Genomic DNA, 23,812 nt, shown 5'->3' on the forward strand with positions numbered 1-23,812 from the left:
TCACTTGTCCTATATATTCATATAAATATTTAAATCATTTACAGTACAGATACACTATTATACATTACATCATGATAGATATTGTATCATAATGAGGAATCAATCATGGATTGCCTCATTGTTAAATTTAACAGGGTTTAGATGACAACTTGGGTCGCTGGATCTATCAGGAGTCTTCGGCCTCAGATAAATCTGAGCTCTTTTATACCCGCTCTGTGTCAAAACCTGTGCCTGAACACGGCTGTTTGGGTTTTATGGGTCTCCATACAACCCGGGTGTTTGTTGCATAATGGCAGGGATTGTCGCCCAAACCATTTCTCCTTTGAGATCAACCGGGGGGCAACAATCCATCTCCATGACAGCCCTAACTTTTTGTTTCATTGCTGCCTATTGGTTATTTTGTTGGTTCATTAATGTACACTCTGCATCTCATCTTGACAGAAAAAAAAACTAAATTATAAATATCGGGTAAGGGAACAATTTAAAATATTTTACGAGGAGCTCTATAGGTCCAGCTTAGAACCAACAAGAAGAACTGCTGAGGATTTTTTTGGGAAAATTAAGTTTCCCAAGTTAGAAGAGGGCCAGATACAGATGTTAGATGCTCCAATAACAATCGAGGAATTGAGAGAGACAGTAGCAGGTTGCACTAAAGATTTCTCTCCTGGATTTCCGTTTGCCCTGTATAGGAAATATGGGGAAGTGCTCCTGCCTTTATTGTTGGAGGTTCTGAATGAATCAAAAAATATTGGGAGATTGCCTGACTCCATGGAGGCAGATATCGTTTTGATTCCAAAAAAGATAAGGATAAGTTGGAAATGGGGTCATATAGGCCCATCTCACTCCTAAACACATGTGAAGATTATAGCGAAACTTCTAGCAAATAGGCTGCAAAGGGTAATCGCCTCTATCATACATGTGGATCAAAATGGGTTTATCCCCGGGAGGAAATTAAATGACTAAATACACAGACTGTTTTCCGTGATAGAAATGGGTGATGGGGCGCTCTGCATCCTTTTACTTAGACGCAGTAAAGGCGTTTGACAGGGTGGAGTGGAGCTTTCTTTGGGAAGTTTTGAGTTCAGGCCTTCCTTCATAGGGTGGGTACAGGAATTATCTAATGCCCCGGTCACAAGGGTGGTGATAAATGGGGTTCGCTGTGAACCCTTTACATTAACTATTATTATATGCTATATATATTGAACCATTAGTAATTCTATTGCGGGAGGACCAGCAAATAGTGGGAGGGAGATGCGAAGTAAGACCGATAAGCTGTGTTTATACACAGATGATTTGATCTTATATTTACAAGATAGCGTATCTGCAGTCCCCAGGGTGATAGAGGTTATAGAAGAATACGGGAAATGGTCAGGACTCCAAATAAATTGGGCAAAGTCACAACTGCTCCCTCTGGATTCGAAGTTTAAGGGTGGGTTAGTAGATTATGAAATCACTATATGTGAAGATAGCTTAAGATATTTAGGTATACAAGTAGCTCAAGAATTGGATAGGTTTGTGGAACAGAAATTCAGCAAAAATTTGGAAAAATTCTTTATTTTCAAAGTTCTAAATTCTCTACTTTTGAAGCAGATAGCCATGTCACCCAAATAAATAACTGACATTTCCCAAATGTCTGCTTTATGTTGGTATTTTTTTTAAGATTCCACATATTTTACTAGATTGTTATGAGACTCAGAATTTGGGTGCCATTTTTCACATTTTTTTGAAAATCACCAAAACCCGTATTTAGATGGACCTGCTCAACTTTTAATTGGCTGTGAGAGGCCTAGATAAAAGCGAGACTCGTAAATTACCCCATTATGGAATCTACACCCCTCAACATGTGATAAAGCACTTTTAAGAAGTTTTTTTAACCCCTTAGGTGTTTATAGGGGTTAAAACAAAATTGAAGTTCAGTCTACAAATTTTAATATTTTTTGACAATACATTTATTTTGGGTGGAAAATTAAATATTTGCAATGGATTAAATGAAAAATGGCTCCACAAAGTTTGATACCCAATTTCTTCTGATTATAAGCATACCCCATATGAACTGGAGACGATCTGCAAGGAAGAATGGCAGAGGAAACTTTGCATCATTCCCAAGAAGACTCCTGGCTGTACTAGCTCAAAAGGTTCTTCTACTCAATACTGAGAAAGGGGTCTGAATACTTATGACCATGTTATATTTCAGTTTTTAAAAATATCAGTTTTTTCTGTCAAGATGGAGTGCAGAGTGTAGATTATTGATCAAAAAAAGAACTTTTTTGATCTTACCAATTGACTTTAATGAAACAAAGAGTGAAAAATGTAATGGGGTGTAAAGACTTTCCATACCCAGGGTATAACTGCATTCCAAAAGTAATGAAAACGCTATCTTGTCTGACAACTTACAAAGGTCCTTACACCACCTTACACCGAAGTATGAAAAAGTTATTGGCATCAAAATACAGCAAAACAAAGAATTTTCTTGTACAAAAGGTTTTAAAAAAAATCTGTTAAAGCTTAATAAAAACCTTTATAAATGTAGTATCACAGTGATTGTACTGACTCAAGTAATATTGTGGAAGTGTCACATGGAGCATAATGTGAAAGCCGTTAATACAGAGCCCACAAATGGTGCAAACATATTTCACTGCATTTGGAATTTTTTCCCACTGCCCAATACATGGCATGGAATATGGAAACACAAATACATAAAAGGGGAATGGGTTAGCACTTTACAGATCATGTTTCTGTCAAAGCCAGTGTGGTATCATGATCTCTAAAATCTGGTTTCTGTGTCAGGAGAATACTAAACTCTAATGAACTCCTCTAATAAAACTTCTCTTCCAGGTCCTGGCCTGCTTAGGAGAAGTTGGATCCCCCTGTTACCTGAGTGGTTGGCTTGAGTGCGGCCTAGCATTCGACAGGTGGCTGGCAGGTGTCCGACAGGTGGATTTCCAGAAAGAGGGAGATGCCACGGATGTATGGAAACAGTTCTACCTGGGGCACTCCTGATGTATGAGGATGGTAGATGGTAGAGGGGGAGGCCCGTGATGTTATGCGGCTTCTCCAAAGGTTTTTCTTCATTTATATTAAAATAGACCAAAACAGGTAGTCACAAAGCGTTTCGGGGATCTGGAGTCCCCTTTCTCAAGTGAAAAAAAAATTCAGGCTCTGGAGGTGGTTCGGGAGTCGCTCCAGTATGAATACTACTATTGCTTACTTTTAGGGTAGTCACAGAAGGCCACATCAATTCTCATTATCTGGCTGTGAATATCTACGTGAATGTTAATTAAGTTGCCTGGGATATTTTACTGAAGTTTTCTTCTCAGAATAGGCCATCATTCTCTGATGGTTAGAGTCCGCTACACCCATGCCACGCAGCCATCAGCTGAGGAAGATTTATCTTTTTGTTTCTAACAGAATTTTGTCATGATTTGGGCCACAAATACCATCAATGTCATTTATAAAGGGTTTAAGATACAATGTAGATGACATCTTTTTAATGACTGAGCCCTGAAAAATATATGGCATGTCCTATATTTTGACTTATTAGGGCGCTATCCACTTGGCTTTCAAAGATGAAGAGAGCTCACCTCTCCCCTATCCTGAACCCGGTGAAGATCCCTTTGTGTGCATGAGGCCTTACACTGATTAGTCTTACCTTGAGAAACTTTTGATCAGACTTAAATTGGGCCACAGCTGTAAAGGTGGATACTCTGAGCTAGTTGGGCTCCGCCCCTGCAGAACTATTTTATACTGGAGCTGCTTCACTGTACATCTACAGATATTTAGCGTACAGCATCTCAACTACCCTACAAACACCTTGTTTTTTAATATACTGTTTATACATTGTCATCTACATTGTAGATGATATCTTCTCAATCATTTTATGAAAAAAATATAAGGAATAGAGAAACAAAGTAATTAGAAGCCAGGAAGCTATTTGAGAGTCTTAAATACAGAATACATATGCTTTTACAGAATTTCTGAGAATTGATTTGGATTATTTTATTTGCAGGACTGGCCCATTGCCCAGAAAACTCCTCCCTATAAACATCACGCTTTGCACACCACTCCTGTAAACAGCTCCCTGACATCTATGAACAGAAACAGAAGACGTTCCAGAAAGAAGGCTTCTCAGATAACAAGAAAGGTATTATCTAAGGGCTTGTTTTTATAAGATTTTAGGAAGTTGTGATGTGGATTAGTTACTATATGGGAATGTTGTGATATGTGAAAAAACAACAAAAAAAGATCAATCATTCAGATATATCAGTATACTCAACAAATGAAAGAAGGAAGGGTGAATTCTGGTTGCTGTAGATGGTGATGTGTCTTCTAGAAGATCTTGTACAAGGTGTACTGTGGTACAGAAGCTGTATTGTAGGTGTCTTGAAGGACATGTCTAATAGAAGGTGTGTTGTAGACAGTATATTATTTAAGGTATCTTGTAGAATATGTCATACAGTATATGTCTCATAGAAAGTGTGTTTTAATTGTGTATTGTTGAACATGTGTGTAAGAAGGTGTCTTGTAGAAGGTGAGTTGTGAAGGGTGTATTGTAGAAAGTGCCTTGTAGAACATGTTTTATAAGAGGTGTGCCGATAAGGTATATTGTTATCCCCTTGCCAAGATGTACTCTAACACCAAAGAAACAATAGGGGCACTGTTCTATTTAAGAGAACCGGTCATCAGGAGCCCTCTTTCAGGCTCCCTTATGTCCTCACAGAGAACAGTGTACACATTGCCAAAGAGTTCTTTTACAAAAAAATATGCATCGATTTAAGAAAAACCTCCCATGTCACCCATATCTCCTCCCCAAAAAAATTCTAACATTAGTACAGCGTTATTTATAGAAAAACATTTAATTCATTGCGGTCATTTAAGCCTATTGGTCCCATAGCTTTTGTACGCCTTATCCATTTAGCTTCAAATCTAAGGAGCTCTTTATTCCTATCCCCTCCCGCTGGGGAATCTTTTTGTTTTCCATGCTCGGTAGCGCATTTGTAGTAGTGTCAATATTGTTACTTTGTTTTTAAACATGTGGTGATAGTTGTGTTCACAGTATCCATGGTTACTGGGCCGGAACACACTTATAAGCATAGTTCCTGCCCACCACATGATGTCACAGACCTGAGAAAGCGCTTCCTGCGCGAAACTGTCCGTCATTTGTGGCGTGTCCGTCACCTCTCTACCTGCTCCTGTCGGCTACAATAAACTTTCACGTACTGGTGAGTGACCCGTCTTCTCTTCTTTATTTGGATGTTTTTGCTCTATATTGACTTTCGTTTATCCCCGGAGCGCACCACCAAGTGAAGCTGCAGACTTAGCGTTTGTCAAGGTGTACCGTTAGCGCAGAAGAGACGCAGTTATTTTTTCTTCCCTGTGTTACATTACATAGACAGTGATAAGGAACTGCAACGAACATGATCTAAGGGAACCAAAGTGGACAAACTGGACTACGAATAATGTACTGCTTCTAGTTTTTTATTACAGCAATCAGTTCCCAGAAATAAAGGAGCTTCTAAATCAGTGGTGGGAGGAGCAAGCGGCATGACGTAACACGCCTGGCCATGGCGTGCTCCCTGTTTCCTACCGCAACTATGCAAAGCTGTTTAGGTGGGACAGGTTCTGAGCAGATTGTCCGGCACTGAGATGTCCCCACATCGGTTTCCCACTGGCAGCGTGGTGGTGGAGACCCGAGCGTGAGGAGTTGTGAGTGAGAGGCGCACTCCCATCCGCTTCAAAGTATAGAAGAAGAAAAGTTGGCACTCACCACCTCTTGTAAAATTCTTTTCTTTATTAGTCATTAAAACTTAGCGTACACAACAGGGGAGGGTGACAAAAATGGATGCATTCTTAGATCAGGGACGAATCGTTTCACGCTTAGTTTAGCGCTTCATCTTGCCATTTAGCACTCCCATCCGCCATTCATGGTACCCTATTCGGTCACTATCAGCATGTGGCTCATACGCGGACAAAGTGATGGCTCACTATGCTCTGTGCCAGATGATGTGAACAAACCACGCAAGCGAAGGAAAAGTGGAGGTTTGGACACATTAAGTTACAAGGCAGGTTGAAACATTTGTCGCCGAGTGTGCCCGGGAGGAGAAAAAGAAAACACTTTGCAGATCCGACTTGTGGAGCGCTTCTGCGCAGAGGTGGCGAGATGAAATTTCCATAAGCTAGAGTGTACTGCTCCGGCATCTTTAAAGCGTTAAATCCTGCTGCCTTGTTTTGTTTTCACAACGATTCCAGAGTATGTTATGGTGTTAGCTGATTCTATTAACCCCTTTGGGACTATGCCTATTTTGGCTTCTAGGACACTACAAGTGTCACTACAAGTGGTTATAGCTTTGGAACGCTATAGCTTTGGAACACTATAAGATATCCAGGAATTTTGAGATTCTTTTCTCGTGACACATTGTACTTCAAAGTAGTTTAAAAAATTGGCTGATATCTTTTGTGTTTAGTTATGAAAAAGACAGAAATTTAGCAAAAATTTGGAAAAATCCTCTACTTTTGAAGCAGTCATAGCACCCAAATAAATTCATAACTTACATTTCCCAAACATCTGCTTTATGTTGGCATGGCTTTTTAAGACTCCACATATTTTACTAGAATGTTATGAGGCTCAGAATTTGGTTGACATTTTTCAAATTTTTTGGAGAATCACCAAAACCCGTACTTAGATGGACATGCCCAACTTTTAATTGACTGTGAGAGGTCTAAACAATAGCAAGACTAGTAAATTACCCCATTATGGAATCTACATACCTCAACGTATGAATAAGAATTTTTTTTTAATAATCGCTTTATTGACACATGCATAAGACAGAACAGCATTGCAAATCAAGGAGTATTAGTTGGAGGGGAGGCCAGGGTGCGGAGTTTCTTTTCTTTCTTTCTCCCCTATATTGCCCCTTTATCTGATACTATATGATGGTGAAATTGTATGGAATATTAGGGGGCTCAATGGAAAAAGAAAAGATGTATAATAACAGATATTATTAACAAGCAGATACCGACAATAGTAGTTCTATTAGAGACCCATTTGACACAGGAAAAGATTCATTTAACAAAGAAAGGTTGGAGATTGCAAGAATTTCACTCAGTTTTTTTCACAATATTCTTGGGGTAATTCAGTTTTTACACATAATCAGTGAATTTTCAGATAGAAAGCTATGATCCAAAGGGGAGATTCATTTTTCTTAAAGGATGTCTGTTTGGCAAGTGGTGTACTCTTGCCTTCATCTATATTCCCCCGTTCAATTTTCAAGTTCTTAATAAATTACTGGAATTTATAGAGGAAGTAGACCATCCTGTATTTGCATTCTGATAAATGAGTGGGATAGAGAATCGGAACATAATTTGAAAAATGGTAAGGTTCAATACTCTGAATTTTATGGATTCCGTGAGGATAGAGAATCCAGTGAAAGAGATGTTTGGAGGAAACTTTATGGTAACAAAGTAGTCTTCTCATGCTATAACCAGGTTCATAATTCTAGATCGCATATTGACTTAGCATTAGTTAATGATAAAGATTTTTTATTAGTTAAGAGCATGAAGTACAGATTAAGAACAATCTCGGACCATTCCCTGATCTCAATATCATTTTAAAGGCAGAGGACATAGGTTAACCCACTGAAAGTTTAGCTTGATAAGGGATTTGGAGCAAATCAAGGAGGATCTGAAAGAGTTTATTGAGTTTAACTTGGGATCTGCCCCTGTGTCGACTGTCTGGGACATGGTTAAAATGTATTTAAGAAACTATCTCATGAGAAATAAAAAAGCGTCGTAGACAGCTTCACACAGAGGAAAGAGGGTTAGAGAAAAGGGTAGCTGAGTCGGAGGAAAAAAGAATGAAAGATAAATCTGAAAAAACGCTTAGCAAACTCAGTAGAACACAACAAGAACATAACTCCTATCTCACTAACTACCGAGGTCAGAAGAATTTCTGTGAAGGGCTTCGACCCGGGAGAAGGTTAGCCGAAAGAATTAGATCTAATCATGCAAGTCAAATAATCAACACTATTAAAAGATCATCAGGTGAAGAGACATAAAATGAGAATGAAATTATAAAAGAGTTTGAAAATTTTCAGATCTATAGAGTTTGCCGGGCTCGATTCAAGAGTACTTGGGTAGGGTTCCACTGCCCCTATTATTAGACCATCAGAAAGCCCTGCTCTATCGCAATATAATAGGCATGAATATATAATATCCCCCCATAGAGAAGAATCATATTCTAGGACAGTGGTGGCGAACCTATGGCACGGGTGTAAGAGGCGGCACTCAGAGATCTTTTTGTGGGCACCCGGGCCATTGCCCCAGCACACCAGACAAGACTCAAAGAATCTTTCTGCAGTTCCAAGCAACTTAAAAGATGCGGCTTTCAGTTATATTTTGATACTTACTTCGCTACTTGGGACTGTAGGAAGAGGGAGAATTAGACAGGGCTGAATTATCTGTGTACAGAGGGAAACTGGAAAGAAGCTAAAATTATGACAATTTTCCATCTTTCTACTGTGTTGCTGTCCTCAGGAGGCCAATATGATTGAAAGGCAGCAATAAGTTACTGCTTTAATTTTGGTTGGCACCTTGCTATAAATAAGCAGGGTTTTGGGTTACAGTTTGGGCACTTGGCCTCTAAAAGGTTCACCATCACTGTTCTAGGATCTTTTCATATGGTTGATATTCTATTCTATGTTGTTGATTTTTTATTATTGAAAATCGAATATTATGTCATTCTGATTTGAGTATTGGGCCATTGTTTAGAAAAATGTTTGTTTTTATAATTTTTTTTCTACACATGAACTATGAACTAAAATGAACTATGAAATATTAACTAAATGAACTAAAATTGTGTGTGAATATGAGCCTTATTTACAAGATGCAGCTCGACATTCATAACTGAATATATTTTATATCTTTATACTTTCTCAATTTTCAATCCTCTGGGGATGTTTACACAATTAAGATAATTTCACTCCTTACTTTACAATTTTACACAGTGTTATTGCTGTTTTAGCTCTTATCACTTAGTGACATGACATTCTCAGCTCTACAGTCATAACATACACATAGCACAGCTATATGCCTCCCTCCCCTGGATAAAGGCCTTATCTTTCTGTAGCTTGCAGCTTTAATCTCAGGATGTGTTGTTTGTCGGCAGGAAGTCAGTGTGTGATCTCGTCCTGGAATGCAAGGGTGGGGGCCAAAAAGCAGCTTAGAGCAGCGTCAGACAGGAGAAAAATATGTCCTTCCAACCCTAAAGTCAGAAGATTGAATTAGAGAGTGTGTTATTTTGCTATCCTGAGTATATTTAAGAATCTTGTCTTCGTGGGAATACCCCTTTAAAGAATATCTACCATCAGATTACCTGATGGTAGATTACTATTACATACCTCCACATCCCGTCCCTGTGTGTCCCAAGCTTCATTTCCTATTTCTTTGTATGGCTGCATTTCTGTAAAACATGAGTTTATAAGATATGCAAATTTATGTATCCACTGTAAAATTATGCCAGACACATTCTGAGAGCTCACAGAATGCGGCTGGCATAGCCCCGGGGCATGCATAAATTATATTATATTTTATTTTTTGTAAGTATACCATGTTTTGTAATTTACTATACACACCATCCGGGTTTTGTAATCCACCAGGTGAACAATTTGGTTTCTGGTGGAAAGTGAAAAATAAAGCAGGGTTGTCTTATGCTGTTGCAGGGCCATGTCTGCAATCAACACAGACGGAGAAGGTGTTGTTATTATCTCACAAGAAAGACCTAAAACTGATCAAGTGAATGTACCAGAAGGACTGTCATACAAAGCTCTGTCCACCATACCCAAGCCTTTAGTCACATTTTACAAGGGAGAACCTGAAGTTCTTGGTGTAAGTTTTCACTATCTTAATAAAAGCAATGTATTCCCCACAGGTGCTATAGTAAGAGAATCTACTATATAACACTCTTCCTTTCTGCATAATAAATGATTAGATTGTTAAAATGTATTTTTTATATTTTGCAGACTGTTCAAATATTTGTAGGAATTATTTTTATCTCCTTCGGTATCATCTTTTGGATTATGTGTAAGAAGATTTGCCGTTACATAATCAATATAACATACACCCGTTTACTCATGTGGTCTGGTGCACTGGTAAGATAATTTACATCCATTGATGTCTTTACCTAGTAGAGGACTTGATGGTGGTATATTGCTCAGGGACTCCTCCCTCTGTGGTACACCAGGGTAGCATTGATAAGTATTCAACTCCTTTAACTCCTTAAGGACGCAGCCAGTTTGTAGCTTAAGGCTCAGCCCCATTTTTTGGATTCTGACATGTGTTGCTTTATATGGTTAAAACTTTTAAACGCTGTTACTTATCAAAACAATTCTGACATAGTTTTTTTCCTCACATGTTGTACTTCATTTGAGGGGGAAACGTTCGCCGATAAGTTTTGCGTATATTTACAAAAAAAAAAAGAAAAAATGATAAAATTTTTTGAAAAATTTGCCATTTTTTAAATTTGAAATCTGCGTTTTCAGGCAAATAGATTTACCACCTAAATAAGTTGCTGAATAACATTTCCCATATGTCTATCTATGTATATATATCGGACATTGAGCGCCAAGAGAATAAGGATTATTCCTGTTTCAGCAAGCAAATGTTTTTGTTTGTATGATGAAAAGTTATACAGCTTTTATGTTTGCTTCCTGTGGACGGAAACTGGTGATTACCCTCTGTGTTATAACGAGATTTGCACCTGTGTGACATCACATGTCCTGGGGCAGCCACTGGAAGTAAACAGTGAATAGCTCTTTATTACACAATTCTATGTATTTGCTACCACCCACTCATGTGACAAGACAGGGTCCTTTACATTAGTTGTGAAAATCAAAACTAGTTCATAAAACGCTAATGTATGTTGGGTGAAAATGATCCTTCTATCTCACACCCCATCTTAACTGTGTCTAACAATAAGCCCCCCAAAATGTAACCTACATTGTGAATCACATATTGATTAGATTTAACATGCAACTTATAGGTGACAACCAGTTATAGTTTATGGAAATAAAAGGCATGGTTGTCATGTATTTATTCGACTTCTTGTTACCAGTATTACATAGCTAATAATATATGTTTATTTTTTTTATGTATTTTAGTATATTATTTCTGGATCAATTTCACTGGCTGCTTCAAGTAAACCAACAATAAGAAAGGTAAAAGCTATTTTAAAAAATGGGGGGGGGGGAGAAATTGGACTACGTGATTGGGCTTTTTTGGGGTCATTTACTATTGCCTTTCAAACATGTTTTTTCCCTTGCTGCGCCTATTGCGCCTTATTTATGAAGTGTTGGCGCCACAATTTTTCTGGTTTTTACGAAACTTACTTGTTCTGTTTTTGGGCACAAAATTTTGGTGCCGCTTGTGAACACTTTTCCAGCGCCTCTATTTTTCAGAATGAATTTGGGGCACACTTTTTGGTGCACAATTAGAGCAGCTAAAAGCTGATGTATTCTGCCTTTATGAATGTGGAGACAGTTCTAAACCTTTTGGCTTGTGCTCTAAATCATTAATCGTGACCACAAACTTATATCACAGTGAAAAATATAACACGTTTCCAGCACCACCCTACACCCAAATAAATAAATGCCCCTATTGAGTTTCTGGATATAGAAAAGCAGCAGGTATTTATGATGCTTATTCACATGTCCAGCACCATATAAATTCATCTAGATCAATATGTTCACTTTAATTCACACTTTGTTGCAGGTTGTACATTTGTTTTTAGATCATCACAACCACATATGAAGCCTTAGCAGCCTTTTTTACATTTTTTTGCTGTAATGGGACCAAGGATTATAAAAAAAGACTAATTATAGACACCTTACAGCTGATTATTGCAGCCTGGGACTATAGTAAAGCTTCCAGAGAACTTCACCAGAGATCACAGTAGTCAGAGATGTCCGTCTCTAACTAGAGGTCATCTGTAAGTCGGGTGTTCTTCTTAAGTACACCCGACTTACAGACGATTCATAGTTACAGACGGACCCCTCTGTCCCCTGTGACCTCTGGTGAAGCTCTCTGGATACTTTACTATAGTCCCAGACTGCAATGATCAGCTGTAAGGTGTCTGTAATGAAGCTTTATTGATAATCATTGGTCAAAGTACAATGCAGTTTTGTATGTAACCCAGGGACTGCCTGTAATATATATTTTTTTACCAACAAAACAAAATAAACAAGATGCAGAGAAAAACCGAGGGGGAACTGTATAATTATCAAAAAAGGCCAAGAAGGACAAGTATAATAATAAGCTCACTTTAGCAGAAAGAAAATCATAAAAAGTTCTGCCGTTGGGATTTTAAATCGGACAGATTATGTCAGAGAACTTGTATTTACTTTTTGATAAGGCTTTTTATGGAAAACTTAATTGTCAAAGCCACAATTGCGTTTACTAAAAAATGTTATGCTTTCCTTGATGAAGGACATAAGCTGGGTATCCTTAATAAAAAAGAGTTTGAGAATTGTAGTGCAAGCTATGGCACTTATTTATGATAAGTACCATAATTTTATTAGACAGATTACATCAATTATTTATTAACTTATTTATTTTTGACCATGGACATTATATGGATATTAGTGTTCTCTACCGTTATATAGATCACAAGAAAGGCATTGAAGCCATCTCTTTGTAACTAGAAAAAAATGATCGATCGTCTTCCCAGCTCTCAGAAGGAGTTTATTCTAGAGGCAATTAAATTCACTCTGCAACATAACTATTTTTCTTTTTCTGGTAATATATACTTACAAAACGGGGCACAGCTATGGGGAACAAATTTGCTCTAAACATTACCAACCTCTTTGTGGGGCATATGGAGGAGCTTCATATTTACAAACTTTCTCTCTTTCATAAATGCATTTTTTATTGTAGATTCTTTGACAACATTTTTATATAAGGGACGCCAAAACTAGTTTATATAAAACTACACCAATGATTTATGTCAGGATTCGGGATCTGTGAATCCTCTGGACTACCACGGGAGATGATACTAGCCGCCACCTAGGATCGGAATCTAAGTGGCACCTGGTCTTCACCAGAGTGGAACTAAGTGGCACCTGGTACCACCAGGTCATTCCACAGGTGCGACTAGCCCGCGGTCACAGCCAAGGTCGAGGTATCTTTGCAGGGGACAGTCTCGTTGTAAGGTTCAGGCACAGGGTCAGGGCTGGAGGCAGACATGCAAGGTCAAGTCCAATCCGGGGTCAGCAACGGAACGTCCAGGCAGAAGGGAACAGGAACACATAAACTGACTTGAACACACAGGACCACGGGAGCAGGAATGTAGGAACACAGGAACAGGAACAGACAGGAGCACAGGAACAGGAACGCAGAAACACACAGGCGCACGGGAACAGGAACACAGGAACAAGGGAACTCAGGAACAAGGGAACTCAGGAGCAGGAACAGGGGAACTCAGGAGCAATAACACACAGGAATGTAGGAACAGGAACAACCAGGCACACAGGGGAGCTTTCTCTATGGCATGGGCTCAAAGATTCGGCAGGGTGTTATTGGAAGAGGCCGGAGACAGGGACGTGCGCACACGGACCGCGGACGGGAATCAGGAACGGGGAGAGGTGAGCAGTGCGAGTGCAGCACCTGCGCACACGGGGGGGCACATTTCAGCCTGCGACCTGCGATATGGGTAGCGGAAGCACCCGTGACCCCGGTGACAATTTAGAATACATTGAACAAAGGAAGTTTTGAACTGATAGATTCCATGAAAAGGGTTACCCAAAAATCCTTTGTGAAGGCGTCCTGTGGAAGGGCTAATATCTTTAGCCAAAAAGAATGTCTATTCAATAAAGTAAAGGAGCCTTCAACATATAAATATGAGAATTTTATCACTAGATACTCTAAAGATTCTGTATCAGTGAGAGAGATCATATAGGGACACTGGGATGTGTTACTAAAAGACCCATATTTGAGGGATTTAATACCAGAGAATCCTTTGCTTACTCTCAAGCGCACCAAAACCATCAAAGACATCATAGTGCCTAGTAGACTAAAACTAGTCACATCAAAACCATCTATTAAAAGCAGGTTCCCAAACATTGTAAGGAGTTATAAAGGTAGTCATGCAAATGTTGTTTCACAATAAGGAACATTCATAAGAATTTTAAAAAAATCTAAAACTTTCTCATTTGCAGTTCTGACAACGTGATTTATCTATCATGGGAATACTATGCAGTTTTTTACATTAACACCGATTCAGCAAATCTTCTCTGGCGTAATAGATTGAAGCACAGAGTGATCTTCTGGATATTTAGATTAAAGTGTTGGTACCACAGGACCCGAATGAGATTATTGAAGGAGTCAAGAAATTTATTTTACATGATAGTATCTGGTATTACTTGTTCATTATATTTTTATGAACATCCATAATTTTATGCATTTCCTTTTATAGGTTAGAACACAATTATGCCTAAGAAGGTATTTTACTCATTGTCGTCTAACTAACTTTATTGTACAGTCTATAACCTTTCATTGTGACAACTTGAAAGGGTCTGATCATGTGGCAGCCCCTGCTGATCATGTGACATCAGTGGCTCGCAAATGATCGGTATAGGGAGAGCACTCTTTGCTCACGTCACTTTTCACTGAGAGCAATTTTCTTTAATCGATAATAAATGAAAGTGGTTTATTATCGTGGTGAGACATTGGCTTCGATATACAGTTCCCCATTGATTTTTCTCTACATTTGGTTTCCTTGCACTTTAATCATGAGTTCTAAGCATATATCAGGTGAGTATTTGACTTTGTGTGCATACTCACCTGTTTGTTATGATAACACCTGAGGTGGCCTCTTACTCCCTCCCTTTTTTATCCCAACCTAACAAAGCAGACCTGGATTGCAAACCACATGGCCAGAATAAGCCATCTGGATCAAATGGCATTCTGGCAGAGGAAAGGGAATGAACTATACAATACATTAAGTTTGGTATTCCCTAATAGTGACCCTACTTCCACTGCACACCGTTGTCATACAGCTTGACTGTTCCATACCTTATAATGATTTATCTCTAATGACATTGGACTATCCAGTGACTGTCTGTAATCAGTCAATAGATACATCATCAGCTCCTTAACTAGTAGCTGTCAGTGGATGAAGCTGTTTAAAGCCTGACAGGGAGATTTGGGACTCTACACCACCCACAGTTACATATGCAGCTGTGATTAAGTGTCCCAAATTGTTCTATATTTTATACCTCCATACCTTCCCCCCGAAAAAATACACTTACCTCAGGAACAGAGATTTACTTTTATCATTTGCACTATTCATTTCTGTTAAAAGTTTAGTTACACTTTAAATTGTGAAACGTAGTAGAAGGAATGACTGATCTCCTGTGAGACCTATAGTACACAGTAGAATGCTTGTTTCACATCCAGATAAATGTAATATTATAAGAAGTTTACCTTCCATTTCATAGAATAATTGTTCATTTCTTTTCCAGGTGAGGGCTAGTTTGGTGATGCACATGATCAGTATTGCTGCAGCGTCTTTTGAAATCTTGATGATCTTAACAATATTTCCTTCACCACTTTATATTCCAAGATACATTGCAGATGATTGGTTTTGTGCATATTATAAAACAAATATGAAATGCATTGGAGCTTTTAATACACAGGTACATTTCTATTCATTTTGTGCCATTATTTTAGAATGTATACTCATTTACCAAGCTACCCAAAAAAGTGTAAGGCCACGACTTATCTATATTTTATTTTATGTCCAATATTCTTTACTGCTTTATAAAATTATATATAGAAAGATAGATAGATAGATATACAGATTCCCATAGACACAGTACTGTATATTCCAGACATTATTTTAAAAAAGTGATTAACAGCACAAACAGGTTTATACTACTCTATATCATAGATATTGCATAAAAAAAAGCCAATACACCTAAAATGGCGAATTTTGTATGCAAGATCTATTGGCTTTTGTATGCAATATCTATGATATAGCGTAGCTTAAACCTACTTGTGCCAATATTGGATGGTGAACCTTGGTGGAAGCCATTTTCAAGTCTATCCAAACATGCTCAATTGGGCTCAGGGCTCTGGCTGGGACAGTCAGGAATGGTCACAGAGTTGTTCTGAAGCCACTGCTTTGTTATTTTAGCTGTGTTCATAGGGTCATTGTCTTGTTGGAAGGTGAACCTTCGGCCCAGCCCTGAGATCCAGAGCCCTCTGGAAGTGGTTTTTATCCAAGATATATCTGTACTTGTCCACATTCATCTTTCCTTCAACTGCAACCACCCCCGTAGCATGATGCTGTATTTGGCAAATGATGGGTAGTGCTTGGTTTTCTCCACACATACTACTTAAAATTTTAATCAAAAAGTTCAATTTTCATCTCATCATATCAGAGAATCTTATTTTTCATAGTCTGGGATGTGTTTTTGTGCAAACTGTATGCAGCTTTCATATGTCTTGCACTGAGAAGAGGCATCCGTTGGCACACTCTCCCATGAAGCTCCAACTGCATTCATAGCTTACATTGTGGAACTTTATCCGATCCCCCTAATGCATCTCTGTAGCATAGCTACAGTGATATTGGGGTTCGTCTTTCCCTCTCCCACCAAGGTTTTTGCTCCACCATTGCTTAGTTTGGCTGGATGGCCAGGTTGAGGAAGAGTTGTGGTACTCCCGAACTTCCTCCATTATGGAGGCCACTGTTCTCTTAGGAACTTCGAGTGCTGCAGAAATTCATTTGTAACCTTTGCTAAATCTGTGCCACAATTCTGTCTGTGGGCTCCTTGTGCAGTTCCTTAGACCTCATGATTCTCATGTGAGCTGTGAGGTCCTGTATAGACAGGTGTGTGCCTTTCCTAATCAAACCTAAGCAGTTTAATTAAACACAGCTGGACTCCACTGAAGGAGTAGAATCCTCTCAAGGAGCATCAGAATGAAATGGACAGCATATGAGTTAATTATAACTATAAAAGGTTGTGAATACTTATGACCATGTGATATTTCAGTTTTTATTGTCTAATAAATCAGCAAAAATATCACCATTTTTGTTGATGGGGTGCAGAGAATATATGTATCCCGCTATACTAATTATTACCCCCGCTATCCAAGGCTATATGCAATATTTCCTGATTTCTCTCTTACAAACTGCGTCTTGTCCATTTACGACCGAAACGTCACAATGTTTGGATATTTGCCATGAATTTTCAATAAAATACTGATTTATACAGCAACAGTGTGACTGATCATCCAACTATGACTGCCAGTGTAAGTACTTTACATTCCTTAATTTGATCCTTTTTTTTCTGTTTTAGGTGTGCATAGGTGGGCTCATAGTGTTCTTCTTTTTACTAACCCTGTTAATATTTTGCATCACCATATCTACATCAGTATTTGCATGCAGGACTGTTTGCCGTTCATCTTACAATGAAACAGTAAGTAACTGGGTTTTAAAATATGCTGTAAGCATGGTTGAGTTAGTACATCTTATATAGTTAAAAGCTTAAGTTACCTAAAACCAATGCACTCTCTGGCCCGTAGGTAGACAGACAGCAGCTAAGAGTAAATTCTAAAATTTCCATCTGTTCCACCATGTTGTTGCTCTGTCTGACTATGTCCCTCATTATCTGTGAAGCGCTGTTAAATATGATGGGCCTATATAAAGATTTATTATTTTTATGACCCTAGATGTCAAAATGAAGATTGCATACTTACCCTGCTTCTAGTTTCCACCGTTGTTTTAGCATTACAATCTTCAGTGCCTGCTGCCAACCGCAACTTCTATGGGTTGGGGAGGTCACGCTAAATGCGTTCTTGAGGAACTTCTTTTACTATAACTCTATATGCTAAAATTGTGGCAATATAAGTTTTAAAAATTATGCTAAGAAATCTGGGGTGCTGCATTTATGTCACTGGAGCATCTCAGAGTGCCTCATCTCCCGTTATGATACAAGTCCCGCCTGCCACCTGCTCTATGCACTGTGGATGGGTGGGATTTGTAACGGGGGGGAGTGAATAAATTAAAAGACAAGGCGCTCTAAGGGAATCTGGTAATGTAGCCGTAATGCCCAGTGGTGTAACAAGACACCAACAGCATATATAATAAACACTGAAATAAGTATGCACATAAATATATATCCCCACACCAATACCCATCTACCTGTACAATACTAATAATATTGCAGTAATGAATACACCATATATATAAATATATACCAGCAGGGAATATACTGCACATTACTATACAGTGGAAAAAAATGACTGCACTACAAATCTGCCATTAGGGAGATAAAGTGATCAGTTACTGTATAACTCAGTCGTAGCTCCGGCCTTCTACCTCTGATCCGTTCTGGTCTTCATCTTTGTGGCTCCTTACAGATGACAATACTTCTCCATCAGTTACAGAACTTTGATAACTTCTCCACCCATGACTTATTTCTACAGAATACATCACAAGATGTCTTCAGCACCAGGCAGCACATCCCGAAAATGTCACATAGATAAAATCTTCTAATTTATATACGGCACCTACTAATTTACATACAGCAATGACATCTTCTTATTAAAGTTTACTCCTGTTCATTAATTTATGATGGGGTTCAGGGTTACATTTAAATACATTTAAATGGGATATTGCGTAGCTAAATATTAACGTAGCTGAGTAGCCCCCCACCAATCTATATGTAGTCAGCAATGCCCCAGTAATTAATATATAGCACAGCAGCTACTCTTACTAGTTAATTTAGTTGATACACTGTTCAGCATCCCCCACATCCCCACAGTTATCAACACAGTTATAAGCACAGAGGTAAATACGCTTTCTTTCTTTTTTGTCATCCTACAAGGGTTTTTTTTTTTTTAGAATAACTGGTAGAACACTGTAAAGTTTGACAAATGCAGATTTTCAATAATTGGTGTTTCTTTGCAATGTGTTCTAGAGTGTGATCATCTATCAGTCTACACCTGTGATATCACCAGAAGAATCTCCTTCCGCCACAGTTACTCTGGACGCCTGACAAAAATTTAAAGGCCATCACGGATTAAAAGACATCATAAGGATTCGATGTACAAATATTCATATTTAATGGAAAATGTATGTGTTGCAATAATATGCTTAAAGGGAACCTGTCACCACATTTCCACAAATACAACTAGTGACAGGTTCCTGTAGAGCTCTAGTAACTAACTGACTCTTTCAGCTAAAAATTGTTTCTCTTACATCCTTTCTTACAATTACATTTTTGTTCATTGCGGGCTAGTGTGAATTGATCCTACCTAAAAGGTAATTTGAGGAGTCTTAAAACAAAAGGGAAAGAGTCAGCTCCTGTTACTAGGAATGGAGAATACACTTTTTCTAGATGTACACCCAGAGTCAAAACAAAATTCACATTGACAAAATTAGCTGCAGCCCCTAAATCTACAAAGGTCTTTCCAGAAACAGATCTCTCAGTGACCGAAAGGTTTACTGTGAAAAATTTTTTCAAAACTGGTTGTGGAAATACCTGTCTGCCCAAGTGACCCTCCCGAATGTTACTTAGGCACTTGTAATTCTCCAGTGCTGGTATCATGGAACAGGACTCAATCAGATGACCGGACTTTCCACAGATGTGGCAGAGTGCATTCATAAAGCAATACTCCATTCAATCACAGGATGACATGGCTCCAATTTGCAGGGGTTTTTCAATGTTAATCAGGGTCTCTTTTGATAAGGTAGAGGAGACAGTAGAAGAAGACAAAGCAGCAGACAGTAGAGGAGACAGTAGATGAAGAGGACAAAGCAGCAGACTGAGGATTACGAACTGGTATAGCAGACATTCAATCACGTTCACATTCCGTAGAACGTCTGTCTTACTTCACAGCAAGTAACATAGTGTCTTCCAAGGTCTTTGAATCAGGGTTTCCCACTAACAGATCTTACAGTGCATCAGACAATTGCAGACTAAACTGATACTTAAGCGCACTGTCATTTTAAATTGAAGGAACACACCATCTCCTGAATTGAGTTTAGTAATGTTCCATCAGCTGTTTCCTTTGGCTCAGAGGACATCTACCACCAGGATGAAAGACTATATGTAAATGATCCTGAGGGGATCATGATTAGGTTGCAGGTTCCCAGGTCCAGGGTGACTCCAGCCCCAACGCGCGTTTCGGCTCAAATGAGCCTTCGGCTGACCCCCAGGATAAGAGACCCTGTTTACTTTAAAACATTTGGGGCAAAGTGCAACATGTTTATATATATGCATTAACATTACGTTACAATCATATTGGCACATATTTATTTTTATCTGCCTGAGCCCCAGACAACATATTATGCGTGGTTCCTCCTTTGTGTCCAAGTGGTGCCACTCCTTTTTCTGCGTACCACCATCTGTGGCTGTACCCTTTTATTCAGTACCCATATACTTTTTTATGCCTTTTGTATGTCGAATTCAATAAAGCAATATTTTATCATATTTGAATTATGTGTTTTATGTCCTGGGCCCGTCCCCCTTTTTAGGTGGACAAAATAGGCTTATATGTATTATTCTCAGCACTAGGCTTTGGTGGTGTATACGACTCTAGAGCTTATTATGCTATACTAACTTGGTTATACATCTTGTAACCGGCCCCACCTCTATTCAGTGGTCAACTATAGGCATTGACTCCTCATATAATAGCCTTAAATCAGAAAAAAATCCACAGAAGACCGATCAGCGGATCTGAGGCTATGGAAAAAGCACCAATTTCTGAGGACTTCCATGAAGTAGTACTTTCTGGATGTCGGTACCTGAGGCCTGAGGTGAAAATATACTTTAGACTCTGTTTGAAGGAAAAAAAATAGCTTTTTATCACCACTGACCCAATCAGGCAATTTGACCTTGTACTGTGACACAGAGTGACCTAAAGGAGGAAGGGGGCACAGTTCCTGCACTTGAACCTATTCTGCAGGGTTCTGCACCATGTGAACTAGGCCCTGAATCTGATTACCTATTACTTCCATGTTATAAACACAGTAAAGATTGGCTGGTTAAAACACTTGACTCGGGGACGACAATGAGGACAATAAACTCTAAAAGTCAAGCCCTCCAACAGCCCTGTTTGTTTGCCTCAGCATATCCTAGGGGACAGGGTCGGACTGGTGGACCTAGGGCCCACCAGTGAAATTGATTCTGGGAGCCCACCTACTGCTACATAGAAATGTTACCTGTATATTCTAAGGCTACGTTTATAGAATGCGTTTTCATTGCATTTTGAAAGGAACAGCAAATGCATCAGGTAAAATGCATCCCAAAACACATTAGTATTAATGTAAAAACACAGATGTATTTGGAGATGCATTTTCCTCATGTGTCTGCAATGTATTTTAAAATGCAATGCGAACAGATAATATAAGGCGTTTAAGGTGCTAAAACGTGAAGGTAGCTATGAGGCATTACAGGATTATAGTGAGAAAAATAAATCCTGTAAAAAGCAGATAAATACCGCAAAAATAGAGACAGAGAAATATTGCCAGGGAGAGCAAAAATAATCACAAATTATTTTTCAAGTATATTTATGATAAGAAACTAAAAACGGAGAGTGTGGGCCCTCTTAGGAATAACATGGGGTCATGGTGGTAGGAGATGAGGAAAGGGCCAATCTACTGTCTTTACCCAGGAAAATCCCCTGTTGGAAGATACAATGAGGAATAATGTAAATTCTCCTTGGAGAGTCAACAGTTTAACGCAGGAAGAGGTACGGCACCGCCTAACAACCACTAAGTTAGATAAATCACCAGGGCCAGATGGCATACACCTCCGGGTTCTGCATGAACTATGTACCGTGATAGACAAACTGTTATTTTTAATATATGAAGATTCACTGAGGACTGGTTATGTTCCACAGGACTGGCGCATAGTAAATGTGGTACCAATATACAAAAAAGGATCAAAAAGTGATCCTGGAAACTACAGACCTGTGAGTCTAACTTCTGTGGTGGGGAAAATATTTGAGGGGTTTGTTAGAGATGCTATCATGGAGTATCTCACTGTGCAGAAACTTATAACCCAGCATCAGCATAGGTTTATTAGAGATCGGTCCTGTCAGACTAATCTGATTGGTTTCTAGGAGGAGGTAAGTTCCAGACTGGACCTGGGGGACGTTGTAGATGTTGTATATCTGGACTTTTCAAAGGCATTTCACACCGTGCCGTTTAAAAGGTTGGTATATAAAATGAGACTGCTGGGACTAGGGGAAAATCTGTGTATTTGTGTAAGTAATTGGCTTTGTGATAGAAAACAGAGGGTCATCATTAATGGCACATTCTTAGATTGGGTTGACGTTATCAGTGGAGTACCACTGGAGCAGGTCCAGAAAAGGACCTGGGGATATTGGTAGATGGTAAACTTAATTTTAGTGACCAGAGTCAGGCGGCTGCTGCTAAAGCTAATAAAATTATGGGATATATCAAGAGAGGAACAGATTCTCATGATAAAGACATAGTTTTGCTCTTATACAAATCCCTGGTCAGACCACACATGGAATATTGCGTACAGTTTTGGGCACCAGTTTATAAAAAGGATATAGTAGAGCTGGAACGGGTGCAGAGGAGAGCAACCAAGATTATTAGGGGAATGGGGGGATTAGAATACAATGACAGGTTACAACATTTGGGATTATTCAGTTTAGAAAAAAAGACGACTGAGGGGAGACCTCATTACAATGTACAAATACCTGAACGGACAGTACAAGGATCTCTCCAAAGATCTTTTTATACCTAGGCCTGTGACCAGGACAAGGGGCCATCCTCTATGCCTAGAGGAGAGGCGATTCTACCATCAACATAGACAAAGGTTCAGTGAGACTATGGAACTCTCTGCCGCAGGAGGTTGTTATGGCGGACTCTATGTACATGTTCAAGAGAGGCCTGGATGCCTTTCTGGAGAAAAAAAATATCACGGGTTATGGGGATAAAACATTTATTTAATTCTTAAAGGTTGGACTTGATGGACTTGCGTCTTTTTCTGGCCTTATATACTATGATACTATGAATGTGAATGCAGCTTCACGAGATGCGATTGAATTGCGTTTTAAAATGCATTTTAGGTGCATCTGGAGAATCTCCTTGTGGATCACCTTAAATGTAATTCAATCTTATGAACATGGTCCAGCATTAGGTAGGACCTATTGAAAGCAATCAGCTCCTATTGTGGTCCCTCACCTCTCCCTCATATTGTGGCCTCCTCTCATCTCCCCCTCATTTTGTGGCCCCCCCTCTCAACATAATGTGGGCCACATCTCCCGCCATATTGCGACCCCTCCACTAGTCCTCTTTTCCTTGTTTAAAATAAATTAAAAAAAAATAAACATCACATACTGACCTGTCCCTGTTCCCCAGCAGCTCTCCTCTTCTTATCATCCTCTGTGCTGTGATGCTGTCAGATGTTGACATCAACACTCGGCACGCTGCCGGCATCACAGCTACAGGGGAACAGAGATGATGCAAAAAGCTAATCTGCACCATCCTGTTATTCAACTGTATCTGTTCCCTCTCCGGACACAGATATAGTTGAAGTCCGTTGGACGATGGGGGCAGAGTTATCGGCAACGTGGCAGAATATGGCAGGTGGCGGAGCTAAAATGCTTTGGGGCCCACCAGTGTTTTCCTTGGCACACCAGTGGGCCAGTCCAACCCTGCTAGGGGAAATCATGTGCCAAAGTGTGGACACATAACAAGACAGACAAACAAATAACACAAAAGAGAGTTCAACAGTCTGGGCAACAACACCAATCAGGCACAAAATCCAAATAGTCAGTTACAAGA

At 39.2% G+C, this 23,812-nt stretch overlaps 1 protein-coding gene across 3 annotated transcripts; it reads left to right on the plus strand.

Annotated features, from left to right (window-relative positions):
* The first annotated feature begins 4,044 nt into the window (after nucleotides 1–4,044).
* On the plus strand, nucleotides 4,045–20,481 carry LOC140135099 (membrane-spanning 4-domains subfamily A member 4A-like). 3 transcript variants are annotated; one of them, XM_072156142.1, is made up of 8 exons: nucleotides 4,073–4,141; nucleotides 5,042–5,219; nucleotides 9,714–9,879; nucleotides 10,014–10,142; nucleotides 11,151–11,207; nucleotides 15,507–15,680; nucleotides 17,346–17,465; nucleotides 18,969–20,481. In XM_072156142.1, exons 3-8 carry the CDS (start codon nucleotides 9,718–9,720, stop codon nucleotides 19,044–19,046), a joined length of 720 nt encoding a protein of 239 aa, XP_072012243.1. In that variant the 5' UTR covers nucleotides 4,073–4,141; nucleotides 5,042–5,219; nucleotides 9,714–9,717; the 3' UTR covers nucleotides 19,047–20,481. The 3 variants fall into 3 exon arrangements, with proteins under 3 accessions (XP_072012242.1, XP_072012244.1, XP_072012243.1); XM_072156141.1 differs by lacking the exon at nucleotides 5,042–5,219 and having other exon boundaries at nucleotides 4,045–4,141; XM_072156143.1 differs by lacking the exons at nucleotides 5,042–5,219; nucleotides 10,014–10,142 and having other exon boundaries at nucleotides 4,045–4,141.
* The last annotated feature ends 3,331 nt before the right edge of the window (nucleotides 20,482–23,812 follow it).

This window comes from Engystomops pustulosus, chromosome 6 (genome assembly GCF_040894005.1).
Source record: "Engystomops pustulosus chromosome 6, aEngPut4.maternal, whole genome shotgun sequence".
NCBI lineage: Eukaryota > Metazoa > Chordata > Amphibia > Anura > Leptodactylidae > Engystomops > Engystomops pustulosus.